This window comes from Neolamprologus brichardi, chromosome 5 (assembly GCF_056152115.1).
Source record: "Neolamprologus brichardi isolate AB-2024 chromosome 5, ASM5615211v1, whole genome shotgun sequence".
Taxonomy (NCBI): domain Eukaryota; kingdom Metazoa; phylum Chordata; class Actinopteri; order Cichliformes; family Cichlidae; genus Neolamprologus; species Neolamprologus brichardi.
In genome coordinates, this window is record NC_142108.1 from 17,358,822 (window position 1) to 17,377,500 (window position 18,679).

At 38.3% G+C, this 18,679-nt stretch overlaps 2 protein-coding genes across 5 annotated transcripts in view; one reads left to right on the plus strand and one right to left on the minus strand.

Annotated features, from left to right (window-relative positions):
* The first annotated feature begins 8,190 nt into the window (after nt 1-8,190).
* Nucleotides 8,191-18,679, plus strand: part of poc1a (POC1 centriolar protein A) — a 56,870-nt gene continuing 46,381 nt past the window's right edge. Inside the window, exons 1-6 of one of the 4 annotated variants that reach the window (XM_006783283.2) lie at nt 8,191-8,575; nt 13,634-13,718; nt 13,827-13,998; nt 14,211-14,390; nt 15,934-16,041; nt 17,261-17,376. In XM_006783283.2, coding sequence (XP_006783346.1) covers nt 8,561-8,575; nt 13,634-13,718; nt 13,827-13,998; nt 14,211-14,390; nt 15,934-16,041; nt 17,261-17,376 — 676 coding nt within the window. In that variant the 5' untranslated portion in view covers nt 8,191-8,560. Of the gene's footprint in view, nt 8,576-10,403; nt 10,508-10,735; nt 10,914-13,633; nt 13,719-13,826; nt 13,999-14,210; nt 14,391-15,933; nt 16,042-17,260; nt 17,377-18,679 lie in introns of those variants that run through there. The other 3 variants (XM_087840802.1, XM_006783284.3, XM_087840804.1) reach the window with 3 other exon arrangements.
* Nucleotides 10,069-10,881, minus strand: b9d2 (B9 domain containing 2). Its single transcript, XM_006783282.3, has one exon. The coding sequence runs from the start codon at nt 10,736-10,738 to the stop codon at nt 10,211-10,213; it is 528 nt and encodes a 175-aa protein (XP_006783345.1). The 5' UTR covers nt 10,739-10,881; the 3' UTR covers nt 10,069-10,210.

Here is an 18,679-nt window from a genome sequence, read left to right on the forward strand (position 1 = left end):
CAAAGGGATGGTTTCCCTCGTGAAGACTGATCTAGATTGGACAGAGTTCATGCTCAGCAGCTGGATATTCCTCTTTGCCTTTTTATGTTTACTGTCCTTGGTCAGAAGCACCTCCACAGGCAGATTAAAGGCCATCTTAGACAAAACAGCGATAACACATCAAAACATGTAACTCAGATATACAAACACACGCACTCACACCCACTTGCCCATAAAAAACAAACACACACACACACATAAGTGTTGCAACCTTCACCTGTATCAGACTTAGCCTTTGGCTGCACAGGAACAAGGATGTATAAAGGTTATATATCATTAGTCACTGTGACTCTCTACATTACAGGCTTCGCTGGAACCCTGTAGCCTTTTCTCCAGAGCTTTTTTTCTCAGACATCCTCGTTTTGCATTCCCACACTAATTTATGGGGAGCAAAAAAGTGCAGTAGTGTAAATATCGAAACAAGTTGCAACCTTAATTATGAAAAAAAAAAAAAAAACAATGAAAAATGTGTGTTTGACAAACATGAGGCACACAGTTGACTCAATAAATCAAGAGCAGCTGGCCTTCTTAGATGGGGACGGTCTCTGTCCATGTTTAAATCCACTACACACACACAAAGGATTGTGTGTTTGTGTGTTTGATTGCATGTTTGCACGGACAGAGCATTGTTATATTCAGAGTATAGAGTGTATGCTTGTGCGTGACACCGGGGGCTGATGAATGGATAACAGCCACAGCAGGAGATTCTTGGCTGAAGTCAGTCGTTCCATTTCCTCCCTGTAGGCCAAGCAACACATCATTCTTCAGCATTAGATAGTAGGTCTGCTGATAAGAAGCTCCCATTACACAAATCTGTCATGTAGCTAAATCCCTCATAACCTTGGACAACAGCATGTGTTTACTAACCTGTGCGCATTCGTTTGATTTTAAGGTCAAAAAAAGGTATTTTCAGCAGACTGTCAAAGTGTCCTGAACGCTAAACTCTATGTGGTTTAACTGTGCTGTGAGTTGTCTGATAACACTGTGGATGAAAAGGCGGCAACTTCCTGGCTTGACTTTGTTCCACACCCTGTGTGTGCTTCTCCATGCCACCAACTAGCTGCTATACTATGCAGGTAATTTTTTTTAAAAAGACCCTGAGCCTCAACCCATGTTTTTATTTTTTTTAATTTGTGCCACTGTGAATCATTTCCTGAATGATCTATTAGGGTGTTGCATCTGTGTGGACAATAATCCTCATTACTGTCACTCATTTGGCACTGTCCGGTTTAACAAGCATGAAACAACAAGGAAGTCAGTTGGGAAAATAATCGAGTGAATTTCCTGAATTCTTTTAAGCCATCACAAAGGGGAGGCTATTCTTCCTGCTAAACTTCTCAGAAGACACTTTGTCATTCAAAAGAATTACTTATTATAGAAGCTCTCCTAAAAAGCATTGTGATTGTTTGGGTTCAAAGTCCTCTGCAAGTAGAATCTGCACAAAAGAGGAAAAGCTTTAGTACTTGCAAAATGAAATATAGCTTTAACACAGAGATAAAAATGACAACATGTGCTATCAAATCGTTCACTTTCTACATTCACAATCTTTTTTTTTTACTGTGAACCTTTGAACCTGCTCACTTAGGATGATATTGAATCTAATTGTAATCTAATTGTATGGATGCCACATACAGCTGCTATCTGTCTGTTAATGCTGAGGCGAGATAGCACTATTAAATCAAGGGTTCTCCTGTCAGATTTCTTTTATACACAGTTTTTGATAGTTTTTAAATAAAATAGAATAAATAAAATGTATACAAACCAGTATGTTTTACACAGTAGTCTTTTAAAATAAATTGACAAATGTCCAAGGCTGCATCGTACCACATGTGTGAATACAAATTGTGCACATTTCCTTATTAATTTAAACAAACATAACAGAAACAGCAAGGAAATGTGTCTTTGGTTGATTGTTTCTTTGTTGTAACGACACTTCCTGGCAATAAATCTTATACTAGCTATCACCAGCTTGGTAACACACACTGCTGTGGGATGGGTTCCCATTCTTCAACCAGCATTTGTAATAAGTCAGCCAGTGTGGTTGTGTTGGTCACAGAAGATTCTCAGAGCTGATATACTAAACCTGCTGCTCTGAAGTCAAATACAAAAACATGGAAACACCGTTTAGATCACTGCACTAGAGGTTTGCTGCTGACAGCACTCATGGCACAGGTGTAACTGCACAGCATATAATAAGACAGAGAGTGGTCGAATGTCCTCTGCTCTGAATAAACCCTGGACACTGTTGGCAGCAACTCCAAAGCATGGCATAATGACACAGTCAGCTTCATTGCATTTAGGGCAATCAATTCTCTCAGTGCAAGCAAAGGTAACAAGCAATCTGCAGCCTTATATATAAAGTACACAGCACTCAAACTAAAAAAGTCTGTTTTAAATGATCATTTTTAAAGAGAGATTTTGACCCTCCAACCACCGTTAAATACTTACAGTCTTTATCTTATCTACTTTATGTCTAGAGAGAAAAAGCTTTTTTTAAATTGCAGTTTCTGTTTTGCATTTCAGTGGTGAGTCAAACCATGTTGTGACAGACACCAGCACAATGGTGCAGACCAGTGTAGCAATCGTAAAAAGTTGAGTGGATTTACCAGTCTTCACATTTCCTCATTTACAAGGTTTATCGTTGTTTCAGGTTGGTTTGCTATAAATAAACCAGCCAACTAGTCTTACATTGTTGTGTTTGCCCAAAAGCTAATAAACAAAGAAGCAAAATTTTCTCTTCTCGGATGTTAGGCTTTCATGAAAAGGCGACAACTTCCTGGCTTGACTTTGTTCCACACCCTGTGTGTGCTTCTCCATGCCACCAACTAGCTGCTATACTATGCAGGTAAAATTTTTAAAAAGACCCTGAGCCTCAACCCATGTTTTTATTTTTTTAATTTCCTGAATGATCTATTAGGGTGTTGCATCTGTGTGGACAATAATCCTCATTACTGTCACTCATTTGGCACTGTCCGGTTTAACCCTCTCAGGCTCAAATTAAACTTTTTGTCGCTAATGCACAACCAAGTCCTGCAGTGGTACTTCTGAGTAAAAAAAACCCCTCATAAAACATGTACGTGGGGTAATCAGGTTGTTCGTTTTTAACTGTTGCAAATCGGCAACGCCTGCCTCGAGAGGGTTAACAAGCATGAAACAACAAGGAAGTCAGTTGGGAAAATAATAGAGTGAATTTCCTGAATTCTTTTAAGCCATCACAAAGGTGAGGCTATTCTTCCTGCTAAACTTCTCAGAAGACACTTTGTCATTCAAAAGAATTACTTATTATAGAATCTCTCCTAAAAAGCATTGTGATTGTTTGAGTTCAAAGTCCTCTGCAAGTAGAATCTGCACAAAAGAGGAAAAGCTTTAGTACTTGCGAAATGAAATATAGCTTTAACACAGAGATAAAAATAACAACATGTGCTATCAAATCGTTCACTTTCTACATTCACAATCTTTTTTTTTTACTGTGAACCTTTGAACCTGCTCACTTAGAATGATATTGAATCTAATTGTAATCTAATTGTATGGATGCCACATACAGCTGCTATCTGTCTGTTAATGCTGAGGCGAGATAGCACTATTAAATCAAGGGTTCTCCTGTCAGTTTTCTTTTATACACAGTTTTTGATAGTTTTAAAATAAAAATAACAATAACGACACTTCCTGGCAATAAATCTTATACTATTGGAAAATCTGTTTATCTCCCTTTAAATGGTGCCAGAAAACTGCATTTGTGGGTCGAGCAGCAGACTTGAGCATGTGGGTTGTGGCCATGAAAAACTTGCCAAATCTTGCCAAACAGCATATTCTCCTACTGATTCCTGTTTGGTGTCGTTTATTGGATTGGATGATTGAAGTCTGAAGAAATAGGACATATTGGCAATTTAACACTTTATTCATTTAAGAAACGGGGGCGTCAACAGCATGTTAAGGCCAATAGTATAAGACCACCGGTCATGCTGGTCACCAGCTTGGTAACACACACTGCTGTGGAATGGGTTCCCATTCTTCAACCACCATTTGTAATAAGTCAGCCAGTGTGGTTGTGTTGGTCACAGAAGATTCTCAGAGCTGATATACTAAACCTGCTGCTCTGAAGTCAAATACAAAAACATGGAAACACCGTTTAGATCACTGCACTAGAGGTTTGCTGCTGACAGCACTCATGGCACAGGTGTAACTGCACAGCATATAATAAGACAGAGAGTGGTCGAATGTCCTCTGCTCTGAATAAACCCTGAACACTGTTGGCAGCAACTCCAAAGCATGGCATAATGACACAGTCAGCTTCATTGCATTTAGGGCAATCAATTCTCTCAGTGCAAGCAAAGGTAACAAGCAATCTGCAGCCTTATATATAAAGTACACAGCACTCAAACTAAAAAAGTCTGTTTTAAATGATCATTTTTAAAGAGAGATTTTTACCCTCCAACCACCGTTAAATACTTACAGTCTTTATCTTATCTACTTTATGTCTAGAGAGAATGTTTATTTTTTTTTAATTGCAGTTTCTGTTTTGCATTTCAGTGGTGAGTCAAACCATGTTGTGACAGACATCAGCACAATGGTGCAGACCAGTGTAGCAATCGTAAAAAGTTGAGTGGATTTACCAGTCTTCACATTTCCTCATTCACGAGGTTTATCGTTGTTTCAGTTTGGTGGCTATAAATAAACCAGCCAACTAGTCTTACATTGTTGTGTTTGCCCAAAAGCTAATAAACAAAGAAGCAAAATTTTCTCTTCTCGGATGTTAGGCTTTCAGGCTTAATGCATGCCTTTAAACACCTAATGACAAATTATGTTGAGGAATGCTTGGCTGCTGCAAGCAATGCATTGTTTGGAAATACCATATGTTTTAAAAGAGCTGTCAGACATGATAGATCTGGGGCTTTCTTCCAAAAGAAGCCAGTTTCCATAACCTACGAGGTTCATAGTGCATTTTATGACACTTTTGACCACATGCTTCACCTAATATGCTGTCACCTAACGACATGATAAACAGCTGTGAGACCACATATACATGTGTGTTGAAAGGACTGTTACTGGTAGAAAAATGAACACCATCACATCTCAGTTTCCAGGGAATATGATATGATAATGTCTATGATCATTTTTGATGAATAGAATACCAAGGAAAGAGGAACTTCAGTTAAGAAAATAATACATCCTTCTATGCTGTCATATTGTAATTTTAGTTAGAGTGGTTTTGATGACTTTAACTGCCTTTACGATATTTAAAATACTAATTATTTCAAAATGTTAATACATTTGTTAACATTCATTAATATACAAATTATTGACTCTGTCAACAAGACTGCTACAGACTGAGAGTTCATAATTAGCCGAGTTAAGGATATATGGGTTTTATATTTGCAGGGTACATAAGCCCATGCCCCAACTTAAAGTTTAACAGCTAATCGAATCAAATTATTTCATGCACTCAAAAATCAACCCATAGTTAAAACAAATAATAATTTTAAAATAAATAAATCTTTAGAAATAAAATATCTGAATAGCTGTGCAATTGCCAGCCTATCCAGATGAGCTCTGGCGCAAAGGTGAACTTTGAAGGTCATTTTGAAGTCTAAGGCCACGTGTCTCTCAGTTGTGTAACACATAACACACGGTGTGCAAATGTAAAGCGCTGGACCTGTTGAAACTTTGCCTGTGTTAAATCCAGCTGTTGCCCCATGCTATGGTCGCCAAAGCTTCCTCTCTCACTGCGCATCAAAAGGCTCTGTGTTTGACAAAAAGTCCCATTCGAAACAGGAGTCAAGAACCCCATGAGATAAAACACACACCATGAAAAACATCGTCCCGCTGCACTGAAAAGGAAACTGTTTCTGTAGACAAAGCTCTGATTATTCATTGCAGCTACATCCTACTACCCTTAAACAGAACACACATACACTGATAAGATGCTCAGTTTTCAGATAGACGTATGAATATTTACTGCCCTGTAAACGTGCTGCATGATTCTCTGTATCACGCAGGAGCAAGTAAACTGTGCTGAGTTTAAGTGTCTAGCTGCAGTGAGAAGAATTTCAGATTGTTTTTCTGTTTCTCTTCCTCCTTCCTTCTTATTAAAGTCTTCACCTACTGGAATCTTTAGGATTTTACAAGGTGATGTAATCAGTGCTGTTCCCATATGTATCATATGGGAACAGCACTGATTTATAAGCTATTAACTGATTTATAAGCTATTAACAGCGATGAATTAAATTGCATGAAAATGCTTTAGCTCGAGAATGCATTGTTAAAGTGTAGTGTAGTATTACTGTAAGTACTTATCTACAGACAGTAAACCTGTGGGTGTGTCTTTGTTTAGTTTACTGTAACTAAATGTATGAAGGCAGCAGCAAAGACAAACTGTTCTTTGTTGATTGAATTAAACGAATTAAAGCCTTGAAACTGATAGAAACCAGTGCCGGCTTCTACTGTAGTCTGCTGTAGTCATTTTACTTTAATTTTAGTGTTCAGTGTAACCTCCTTCTGTGTTCCATCAGGAAGGATATCGGGTGTAAAACTCTGCCAAATTAAATAAGCAGAAAAGATGAAAGCATTTTTAAAAAATAATTTCAATGCTCACTGTCTAAAATATACATATATGTAAACATATATAGTCATAACTTGTAAAGATTTTTATATTTTTGCTGACATTACCCCAAAATAAGTTGTTTAAAATCTTTTCCCTGCTTCCTGGATTTTCTTGTACTTCTACCACCATCTTTGCTTGTCGCTGCTTCACATCCCTCGTAGTTTCTCATTTTTTGAGTGCTGGCCCCCTCTCTCTTACAGTAACCCTGCTGCAGCTTCACGAGATGCCTTACATTTGAACTATTTTAGCAAGTTCTGGAAAGAAGTGTGGATAGATAAATCATTTTATTACAATTTTTAAACAAGTGTCTCTAGAGTGTGCAGCAGATTGCACTGCCTTGCCGTGAGTTTGCTTTAAAGAATAGGGAAAAAAGAAACATGACCTCATAATCTAAAAGTAATGCGACAATAACATAATTATAGCTGGTAATGCTGAATGACTATGTGGTGATATTTGTTATCGCATTACTGGTATTTGTGGTATAAATGACTGGCTACAAGGTGACCAACCTTATGGTTGAACAAGACCATGGATGGGGATTTAGTTGAAGAATGAGTTTATGTACACATTGAATAGGTGAGCAGAGAAGAATAACTCTTAAATTAATTATCCTTCAGTTTTAGTTTATGTGTTGGATTTTTAGTCCATCACTCCATTCTAAATATTTGCATCCCTGTTCTTACTGTTATTTGAATGTTTAACTTCCCGTATTACTTCTGCTAAAATGACATCATGATCTGACCTGTTCTCAGGAATGTATCTCTAATGTTTGTTATGGTGACAGGTTTGCTGTACGTCAGTAGCTGTGATTCACAGAGCAGGTTTACTTACTGTTATTAGCTGATTTTGACCATCAAATGTTAGGTGACACAGGCCTTGAGTGGCTTACCACGTCTCATTGGCAATTCCCACAGACTCCAGGTCACTGGTCACATTTAAATTCATTAGTTATATCCATAGTCATTATTTCTGTTAAATACTTCTGAGATTATCTTTTTCTACATTTTCTGTACGTGTGTTTTCAAAATCTTCACAATGAAAAAACTGCACACTGAATGTGACAAGTGTTTTTCACAGGAGACATTCTGACGTGCCACATTACCACGAGTGTAGTAGTGTGTACCTGGGAAACCTGTAAAAGACAGCACCATTGCCATAGCTATCAGGAACACCGACACCTTTCCTACTTGTCACAATGTGACCTGTTTGGCTCGGCAGGCTCAGTCAAAGGGGCCAAAATACTGTGTTTGGGTCAGGTAGAGTGGTTCATGTTTAGCCGGATCAGTCCCAAAGTAAAATGCAGTTATTTTTCATCAGCCTTCACATATCTCATTCTTGAGTGAAAATGGATTATATTTTAAGACTTTATATGCACAAGCAGGCGACAGCAAAACCCACGTTAGGCCTTGGTTACAGGCCTTCATGTACTTAGCTGCATAAAGCTGATTTACAACTCTGTCTAGTGTACCTCTGCTGACACCTGGTGGCAATTATCAGTTACTACAAACGGCCTGATATTGAATTTACCGCGTAACGTATCCTAATGGAACAGCATCACATGAATAATTTTCTAAAACCTGTGTGGATTTTATTTGACTATATTTCATATTGTTTAAATACTTTGACGTTAATAGTAAAATGACAGTTTCGACAGAAACTTTGCTAAAGGGATGACTGCCCCTTTAAGAGCGGCGACCAGCTGCTCAGCGCCCAATCGCGGCGCGTAAACTGAACTTTGTTGTTGTCAGCAACTAAGAGCTAACTGTTAGCTAGCGTTAGCCGGACACCGAGCTAAAGAGGCGATATCTTGCACCCTATTCGTCCTAATAACGGAGGAAAGCACGGTAAAAATTTAGCTTGGACGGCTACGAACGTAAACAAGTCTCTTCCATCAGCATTTTGCCTCCGATATCAACAAAAATGACATCTGCGCTGGTGAGTTTAACTTGCTGCTTGAGCCACTGAGATGAAGTTCATTTCTTATTTGTAGTTTCCACAATGTGGTTTCTTGGTTAAGAGTTAAAGGTTGATATATCTGTAGATTTATTGCAATACATTTTTTTTTAAATTTGATATGGACCCCTCTTTTTGCAGCTTGTTTTAGCTTTATTTAGAGCGAGAGCAGATTATAAATCAGGGTAATTTTACTCTTAGTCTGGATTAAATATCTGTGAAATCGTAGCAAAGTGACTCATTACTCAGTCTGCTGAGTGGTCAATGTAATATATACATTTATACTAATGTAACAACCGCCATGTGCAGTCATGACAGCCACATATGTTATGTAAATTATACATTTGTGAAAGTTTAATGGTATCGTTTCACTCATTTGTCATGATCTAAATTGCCTTTGCAGATTAAATGCATCATTTTGCCGACAAAGTGACTAACAAGCAATTAATATGCCAACAATCTGATATTCTGTGTACGGTAATTACAGTATATTGAAGTTATGAGGAAAAGAAAAAACGATAGAGTAATTTATGCCACCATACACTCACCGTCCACTTTATTAGGTGCACCTCGCAAGTGCTGGGTTAAGCAGCCTTTTTGCCTTGAGACCTGCCTTAATTCTTTGTGTGAAGCTGGAAACATTCCTCTGAGATTTTGGTCCATATTGACATGATCGCTTCAGGCAGTTGCTGCAGACTTTTCGGCTGCACATCCATGATGAGAATCTCGTGCTCCACCACATCCCAAATGTGCTCTTTTCGATTAAGATCTGAGTATGCCTATGTGCTTCAAGGCTCAACAAGTTGTGCATTCAGAGATGCTTGTAACCAGTGACAAACAAAGAAGAAAACAAGCTTATTTTCAGTTTGCATAAGCTAAACTTCATTTTCAAGAAAGGATGGTCAAAACCTCTCTTTGATGAACTCCAAGAGTAACTCATAAGACACGATGACAATATATATTCTGTGCAATACAGTCATGCACCATACACCACAGTATCTGGTAACTGAAGGGAAAAAATATACTCTTTAAAAGTCTTTCCAGTTCTTTCCTTGTGAGGTTGTTATTGTTAATATGAAGTAAGATAACTCACTTTATAATTTTCTTAAAAAGTAGTGACGTGTGCCAGACTAGCAGGGAACTCCTACATCTTTGATAAACAATATTTGCTGCCAGTGAATGGATCACATGTGGAACTAAAATGATAGATTTCAGTATCCGTATTTGCCTCCACTCCGAATTTGTAGCAGGTTATTAATGACATTTAACTTAATGCAAGTAACAGTCCTGTTAGCCGTACAACTTAAAATCCCAAATAAAAAGTAAATGTGGGTTTACATAATATAATATAAAGATACATTTAAGAAAACAGCATTAAATGAGGCATGATTGCAGGGAATATCGCTAATAAGAGTCAGTTTTCTATTAAAAAATACAAATCAGCAAGAAACCAACTTCAGTAAGAGAATATTTTCTTTATTTACATGTAGATGTTTGTAAAAAAAAAAAAAAAATGCAGTTTAGAAAAAAAAATAGTACAGAATTCCACTAAAAGCAAGTGACTCAAATATGATCTATAACTGTTTCTACTTTCTGTCTTTCTGCCATTTCAAAATCTCAACACTCGACACCATATTTGTCAAAGTGTCTCGTGATGATGCCCAGCTCCAGCTCCACAGTCCCCATGGCTTCGGTGTGCAGTCTGTATCTGTCCGCCCCGCTGTAGATCAGGTCAGGGCTGAGGAGCTGGGGACCTCCGCCGACGAACATTTGCGCCAGCCGTTCTTGCCAGGAGCCCACGGGCCTCCAGGTCGCACAGCTTATTCGGTGATGTCCCGGACTAGAAGGGACGTGGCAGAAACCATAACCATAGAGTTGGCACCGTCCGAAAGAATCCTGATGCCACACCTCTAGGTGAATCTTCGGCCAGCCTTGCAGCCCTTTGGTCGCGTAGTGCAGATCGATTGGGTGGCTCCAGTACGCTATGTCTCCGATTTGGGGGCTATCCACCTGGGTCTGACCCTCCTTCAGCCCGGATAAAAGCCGCCATGCTTCTCCCGTATGAATTCCCCATTTGCAAAACAAAGTCTTTTCCGGGAAACCACTTGCACCAATAATCTGCCCTATAATGTGCAGCTCTGCCATGCCACACTGGTTCGCTTTGACCAGAAAATGTGGCACGGAAAGTCCTGTTTTGTCTCTCCGATGTTAACGGCTAGCTTAGCGGCTAGCTAAACTAACGGCTAAACGTCTCCCTGGTAACCGCCTACCGTGATTTTCGACAAACCCCCTGAGTTAGGCCTCGCAGGCACCACTTCCGGTACGAATGCCGTCCAACATTATGAAAACCCAAAGCTTCACCTTTATAAAATTGTTTGTCATTAGTGAATAATTAATTTTCACCAATTATAATATTGCCAGAATTATTCCTGAGCTATAATAAACGTGTGTAGTGAAAACGCGGTTGTGTCACGAATTTGGAACTACACCCTTACAGGTTTAACTCAGAGTTAAATTTGTCCTAATGGACCGAGTTGTTTCTGTCTTTCATGCATTGTTTACAAAAGCCCGTTCGTCGAAGACATAAAACACCTCTTCATATGAATACTTTTTAATTAACTCGTGACGAAGAATTGACTTTATTGCTCGATTTCTCTGAAGTTTAATCGGCTTTTGGAGTCTGTGAACATTTACACTGTGAAACAGCGCCAGTACGCGGCTGTACTGCGCTCAGACTCCACAGTTCACTACTACACTGAAAAAAAGTCTTATACTCCGTGAAGAACCTTTTACAGTATATAAAAGGTTTATACAGTATTTTATTTTATATTTTAAATGAGAAATACAAATGATATTTTATGAAAAACCCAAGGTTGGGAGTAGTGTGAAATGTGACTGCACATTTGTAAATAGAGGTATTAAACTTTGGAATAGTTGTTTAGGCATAATTAGTTTTAACTTTAGCCTAAACATATTCGACATATTGTCATATAAATGAACCAGATATGAAGAAATTAAATAAATTTAAACTTGCTACTTTTAGATCACATTGTACTTCTAGGAACATTTTATTTCATTTATTTGAAAACTTTCTTGAGTGGTAATTTGCCTTTACCACTTACAGAATATAGTTTTAGTTGCATTTCTGTACAAAATTGTTGCATATAATTTTTGTTTTTATCTAGCTGATATACAAGTTAGTGTATTTCTTGCAAGGATCTTGCTGGCATTAGTGAAACGTTCTTTGAAATGGATTGAACATAAAAGGGATCGGGGATACAATTTGAGGGGGGGAATTAAATTGAAAACATCCTCGTATCCGTACAACATTAAAAAGTTTTTGCATCTCTGTGTGTGGAGTGAAGCTGTGGAACAGACTAAGTAAAGATATGAAGCAATGTCCGAGCATGGCACAGTTTAAAAAGCGGTTTAAGGATATGGTTTTTACAGGGTATAGGGAAGAGGTAGAGATTTGATAGGCTGTTCTTGTCCAGTATTTTCATGTGTGTGCGGGTGCACGGGTATGTTGGTATGGGTATATATATATTTGTAGGTTGTGTATCCTTTGAGGTGTTACTGGGGTTATTGAAAATGTGTATATGTGCGTATGTGTATATACGTATGAATGGATAGACAGAAACATATATGTATATATATAAAAATAAAAATGAATAATAAAAAAAAAATACACATGACATAATGTAATGGCAAGGAGGTATTTCTGTAGTCTATTGATTACTAGATAGTGGAAAAGGAGTGGGATTAAATAAGCTTATGCTTCTTCCTGCTCCTTTTTGAACATGAAAGTTATTTGTAGTTGTGGTTGCTTGTTTTCCTTTTGTTTTGCTTTGTTCATTTGTCTCTTAATTCTATGTTGTTGTACTTTTTCAACATGTTCAAAATAAAGATTCAATCAAATCAAATCAAATCAACATTGTTAGACTGAGATAGTGATTAAACTATGAGAATATAATCAAACTGTTTATCAAAGGGAAACTGTGATTTTTAAGACACTCAAGCCTAACACTGGCTGGTATAATGTTAGGTTGTAACCAGCTGTTCTTGTTTGGCTGGCTCGTTATTAACTGCCTTGAAATGCTAATGATAATAATAAGTAACCACAATGATATCTGGAACAAATAAGCATGTTTATGCACATTTTCACGTATTAGAGCGGTGACTTCCGTTCAGAAGATATGGTTGAGGTGAGGATGGCTAGCATGACGTTTCAATGACCTCAATGACCCCAAAACGCATCAATTCGGTCACTAAATATGCTGAGCCTCAGAATGTGGTGTAACACCGGTTTGCATGCTTTTGTGTATATATTTGTCGACAGCTGTTTCTTGTAAAATCTTGTTGAAAGCTTTCCCAGAATAGCAGAGGCAGCCATGGTAACATATTATCGGCCATGGGTTTTGCAATGAGATGTATCACACAGTGGGTGCCTTTCACAGTAAACATTTTGACTAGCAGCACAAGTGTTACTACTAACATAAACACAGACTTGTTTCCATTCACGTGTCATACTAAGTCGTGACTGTGAACCTGTTCTAGGAGCCTAAAACCAAAACAGTGGATTTTTATTAATCTTTCTTCAAAAGCTGAAAGAGCATTAATTGAGTGAACCCATACTTTACTTTCGTGTCATAGAAGTGCCTCGTGTATTCTAAACCTAACGTGTGTAGTTGGGATGCTGTTAGTGATTTTATGGAGAGTTAGAAACTTACTCTGTGTTATTTTCCCACAGACTTAAGAGAGTAAAAAAGAATAACTGCGCAAAATCAGAGGACCTCATTATTTTAGCTACAAATCATAACTATGGGATTCTTTGCTCATGTTTCCAGGCCAGTTTTATTCACATCATACACCCACACAGTCGTGATGAGGAAGAAATAGCACTTCTTCAGTGATAAGCTCTTAGTAAATAGTACCAAATTTTCCGTTTCCCAGATGTCTAACTTATTGCTTATTATTGTAGCTTTTGTAGTCATGATGACATTTTAACATTTTGACATGACTCTCTGTTTGCTCCCATAGTCTGATCCAACCCTAGAAAGACATTTTAAGGGTCACAGGGACACCGTAACAAGTGTGGACTTCAGCTGCAACATGAAACAAATCGGTAACGATCTGTTTGCCTTTAGATGTACCTGTTCGCTGTTGCCTTTGTCTTTTCCTTTTTGGAAATACATGATGTTCTCACTCACACCTGTGCTTCATCCTCTCCTAGCCACAGGCTCCATGGATTCCTGTGTGATGATCTGGAACATGAAACCTCAGATGCGAGCGTATCGTTTTGATGGACACAAAGATGCCGTCCTTTCCGTCCACTTTTCCCCATCAGGCCATCTGGTGGCCTCTGCCTCCAGAGACAAGACTGTACGTCTTTGGGTGCCAAGCATGTAGGTGTTAAAGTAAAATCTTTCTGTCTTTTCTGTTCTTTATTCCACCACAGATTTACTACAGAGGACAATGATGGTGACTCATAAAGAGCAGCAACTACTGAATGTTGTTTGTCTCCTTCTGCCAGCATGGAGGAAGGCACACATTGCTGAACACCTTCTGGGTTTTGCTTGTTTGTTTTAAACTTAAGTAATGTCTTGTGTCCATACAGGAAGGCTGAGTCAACAGTATTCAGGGCTCACACTGCCACTGTGCGCAGTGTTAACTTTTCTGGTGATGGACAGACTCTGGTCACGGCCTCTGATGACAAGACAATTAAAGTGTGGACAACCCACAGGCAAAAGTTCCTCTTCTCTCTCAACCAGCACATCAACTGGGTCCGCTGTGCCAAGTATGAGACACACATTTAACACGATACAATACATCATATTAGGACATTTTGATAGATTTACACTTCAGGCATCACATTATGACCTTTGACAGATAAAGAGAATTACACTGATCATTTCCAAAATGCCTCTTTTTTTGGGCTGTTCCTGGTCAGTATCTAACAATAGTAGTCCAAAAAAAGGAAGTTTCATGTTCCCCAGATCCCAATCCAATCCAATATCTGGTGGATGTGCTGGACAAATAAGTCCCATAAATGGCCTAACCTCGCATCTTACAAGAATTAAAGGATCTGTTGCTAACATATTGGTGCCAGATACCATAGCACACCTTCAAAGGTGTGGTGGAGTACATGGCTCAATAGGCCTGGCCTGTTTTGGCAGCAAAAGGGGGGACCAACACATTATTAAATTTCCAATTATCTTTTGACCTGCCAGCTTCATTGAATCGTTTGTGTGACTGCTTGAAACAGAGTGGCTGTCTGCCAATTCTCTCATTTTAAATGAGAAGAAAACTGAGATTATGGTGTTTGATAGTCCCACTCCACGAGATCAGCTAGCTGCCCGATTTGGTCCATTTGCTTGCTTTCTTACTGACACTGTAAGTAATCTAGGTGTTTGCCTGGATAGTTCATTTAAGCTGGATAAACAGGTTTCCTCTGTGGTTAAATCTGGCTTCTTCCAATTGCGCCAAATTTCTAAGGTCAAATGTTTGATACCGTACAAAGACCTTGAAAAACGCATCCATGCCTTTGTGACCTCCAGATTAGATTATTGTAAGTCGCTCTACTCTGGACTCCAACTCGCTCACCTCCAATGATAACAGATGTTCAGAATACAGCGGCTTGTCTCCTAACCAGAACTAGAAAGTTTTTGCCTCCATTGCTCCAGTGCTCTCTGACTTACATTGGCTGCCTATTAAATTTCGTATTAATTTTAAAGTTGTGCTGCTTACTTTCAAATGCCTAAACAACCTTGCCCCTGACTATCTCACCGACCTCCTCAGTCTCTATACTCCCAGCTATTCTTTACGATCGTCTGGTCAGTTACTTCTGGCCCAGCCCAGGCACCGTCTGAAGACTAGGGGTGATCGTTCCTTTGCCTCTATAGCACCAAACCTCTGGAATAGTCTTCCTGCTACTGTTCGTCCCTCTGACTCCATTCAATCCTTTAAAGCACGCTTGAAAACTTACCTATTCGACCTGGCTTTTCCAACTCACTAATTCTCACCGCTCATGTCATGAATTCTCTCTATGTCTACTTACTAATGCCTTTGTTTGTTTCTCTATTTTACCTTATTTTAATGACTTATTGTTCAGTGTAATCATTTACTGTTTATTCCTTACTGTGAAGCACTTTGATGTACCCCCTGGTTTTAAACGTGCTATATTAAAAAAATCGTATTGTATTGTATTAGGCAGGTGGTCATAATTTTATTCCTGATGCCTGGTGTATATCTGACCTTTTTCATTACACCATGCATTTTTGAACATATTTTATACAGATTGAGCATTAATCATTTACATTTATTTTATATTATTATTGCAGGTTTTCTCCAGACGATCGCTTGATTGTGTCATGCAGTGATGATAAGACCATAAAGCTGTGGGACAAAAACAGCAGAGAGTGCATTCATTCTTTCTATGAACATGCTGGGTGAGCACTTGCGAGCACCTGAATGATGAATAGGAGGAGCTAGGAGTATTTATTTATTTTTGTCAGTTTTCTGCTGGTGTTCTGGTAAGGTCAGAAAAAATCCTTACAAGTGTACTGATGCAACGGCAGTAAATGCTGGAAAAAATCTGACAGAATCAATCCCCTAACCATTTGTTACCCTGTTCAAATGTTTATGACGAAGGCACTGAACACCTGCTCAGTCATTACACATGTGCCCTATTCCCTTGTACATTGTGCAGTCTGTTATACTGAAACACTTTAATGAGACATTGGCTGTGTGAGTCTTTGATACATTTAATATCCTGTTTTACTTAACGTCTTTCTTCTTACTTCTTTTTACCTTTATTGTGTTTTTTTTAGAGTCTGACATACTGAGCTCCTTTCTTTTCTGTAGTTTTAGCTTATGGTGTTGAGATGATAATAAGATGAGCTATACTTTATCCCATATCGTTTCTTACAGCAGCTGAAACACTAGAGATAATAATACCATTAATGTAAAATGCCTCTCTTCCAAGCAAAAAGCATTGTTATAGAGGAGGATGGCATGAGGTATAAAAGACTTCCTGTATCCTTGTGGCAGCAGAGTCTGTTAGAGAATAAACTTTATGCCTGCCTGTAGGAAGTGATGCAGAGGGTGGTCAGGATTAACATCAACATCCTGTCCCACGATAGACTCAGGTCAACCCACGAGAGACTCAGGTCAACCACCATCTATCATTTTTTTTCTCGACCTCTCAACAAAATCATCTGCTAGTGCTCCTCAGAGAATCAATCATCAGAGTATTTCTATAGGTGCCATTACCCACAGTTGTACTGAAAGTTGGAGCAGTTCAAGGTGAACAGGAATGGAGACATCCCAATCACAGCTTAATTTATTTTGGTGCTGTATGCCACTACATAAGATAAAAAAAAAAATGAAATTGGGGGGGGGGAAAGGGTCCAGAGAAAGCTGTATATTTTTTTTTAAGTTCCTAACATTTAGAATAAGAAATTTCACAAAAGGCTTCATGTGTCTTAATGTGTTTTAAAATAGTTAAATCTCTCACTATAAACCTTAAATCTTTAACCCTTTCCACCAATGACTAAAGCTTTTGTGTTGTTTGAACTGACCTTCTGGGTTATTCCAGGATTTTAAATCTTTTAAATCACTGTTTCTCCTTTACTTTGCCTTACTTTGTTTTTTTTCTCTTCTCAAAAGTTATGCAAACTATGTGGACTTTCATCCCAGTGGAACATGTATTGCTGCAGCTAGTACTGACAACTCTGTCAAGGTGTGGGACATCAGATCGCATAAGATGCTACAGCACTACCAAGGTAAAGACACATCGATAATATTTAAAACCGTAATCGTTCTTTCTGGTCTTTTTAAGGAGTGAAACCAGAGTTTACACTCAAATGTGACATTTTTTAGCTACATAGCAACATAGTTATTTTCATTAATTAGTCACAACCACATCAATTCTAAAGACATACTTAAATATTTAAAGAATCACTGAATGCTTTAGTCACTCCTGATGCCTTATATAGAGCTTTATTCTGAAACACCAGTTCATCATATGCTGAGTCAGTCCCATAGAAACAACAAAAGCCACAGTTTTTGTTTGTTTTAATGTATGGTACTTTTGGCCAAAGTTTAGACATCTGCTCTCAGAAATTGCAGTACAGCCAAAGTACCTTTGAATCATTATGTTAAAGAGAAATTACTGAAATCACACACAGGCAAATTTATATTAATGGCAAGGAATGTTATTGATCTTTTGCATATTCATTAAACTTAATGTTGATGACTTTTTATCAGTCTTGCGTTCAGGCTGGTTGCTCTAATTGCCTCTCTTAAATGGATTTCAGTTGTTAGGTCTAATAATGGATAATTACATCTGTCTGAGGAGATTTGGTATGAAGATAGAAGCTTCTCCTCCTCCTCTTTCATTTTTTTTCTGGCCCTACTTTCCATACTGGAGTTATTTTCTAATTTTGCTAACTTAAAGTGTAAAAATGGGGAGTGGCTAGTGTTAGACACACATGGGACTGAATAATGTTTTTAGACATCAAATGATTAATGACTAGTTTATGGTCCTGATTAGAAAACCTTTAATGAAAAATTGTTTAGGGGTTTGTATGAATAAGCCAAAATCAATAGCAGTGACATAGCAAGTGGCAGTGGCACATTGGTATATTTATGTTAACCATCTGTGCACATTATTTGGTAATTTATTGAACTGGTTTGTTTGCTCATGAGGCAGAGCCATACTATACAAACACCCACTGCTCTGTGCTCTTTCGTAGCTATTCAGCACCTTTTCCCGGCTTGTGGTATCAGGATACCTGCAAGTGTGTTGTAGCCTCTGTAAGCCAGGAGAGGGACCTATTGCTTGCTAATTTGTCAGCTGCTGATTCATGTATGGCGGTATTGTTTAAGTCTTGGGAGGTCACGATTAGTTCTTTGTTCTTAAGGCAACTTGAAGTATTAGTGTGTGGTAATAAAAATCTGGTATTAAGCCGTTCTCAGTTAAGCAGGATTTGCAGCAGTGTGATGTACAGCAGCACTACACTTCAATGGCAGCTAATTTAGTCATTTGAGGTAAATGTGGCTTTAAGCAAGAATTTCTCATTCTCA

Excerpts from the sequence above, each read along its gene's own strand:
- b9d2 (XM_006783282.3), bottom strand. The coding sequence starts at position 10,738 with ATGGCAGAGCTGCACATTATAGGGCAGATTATTGGTGCAAGTGGTTTC.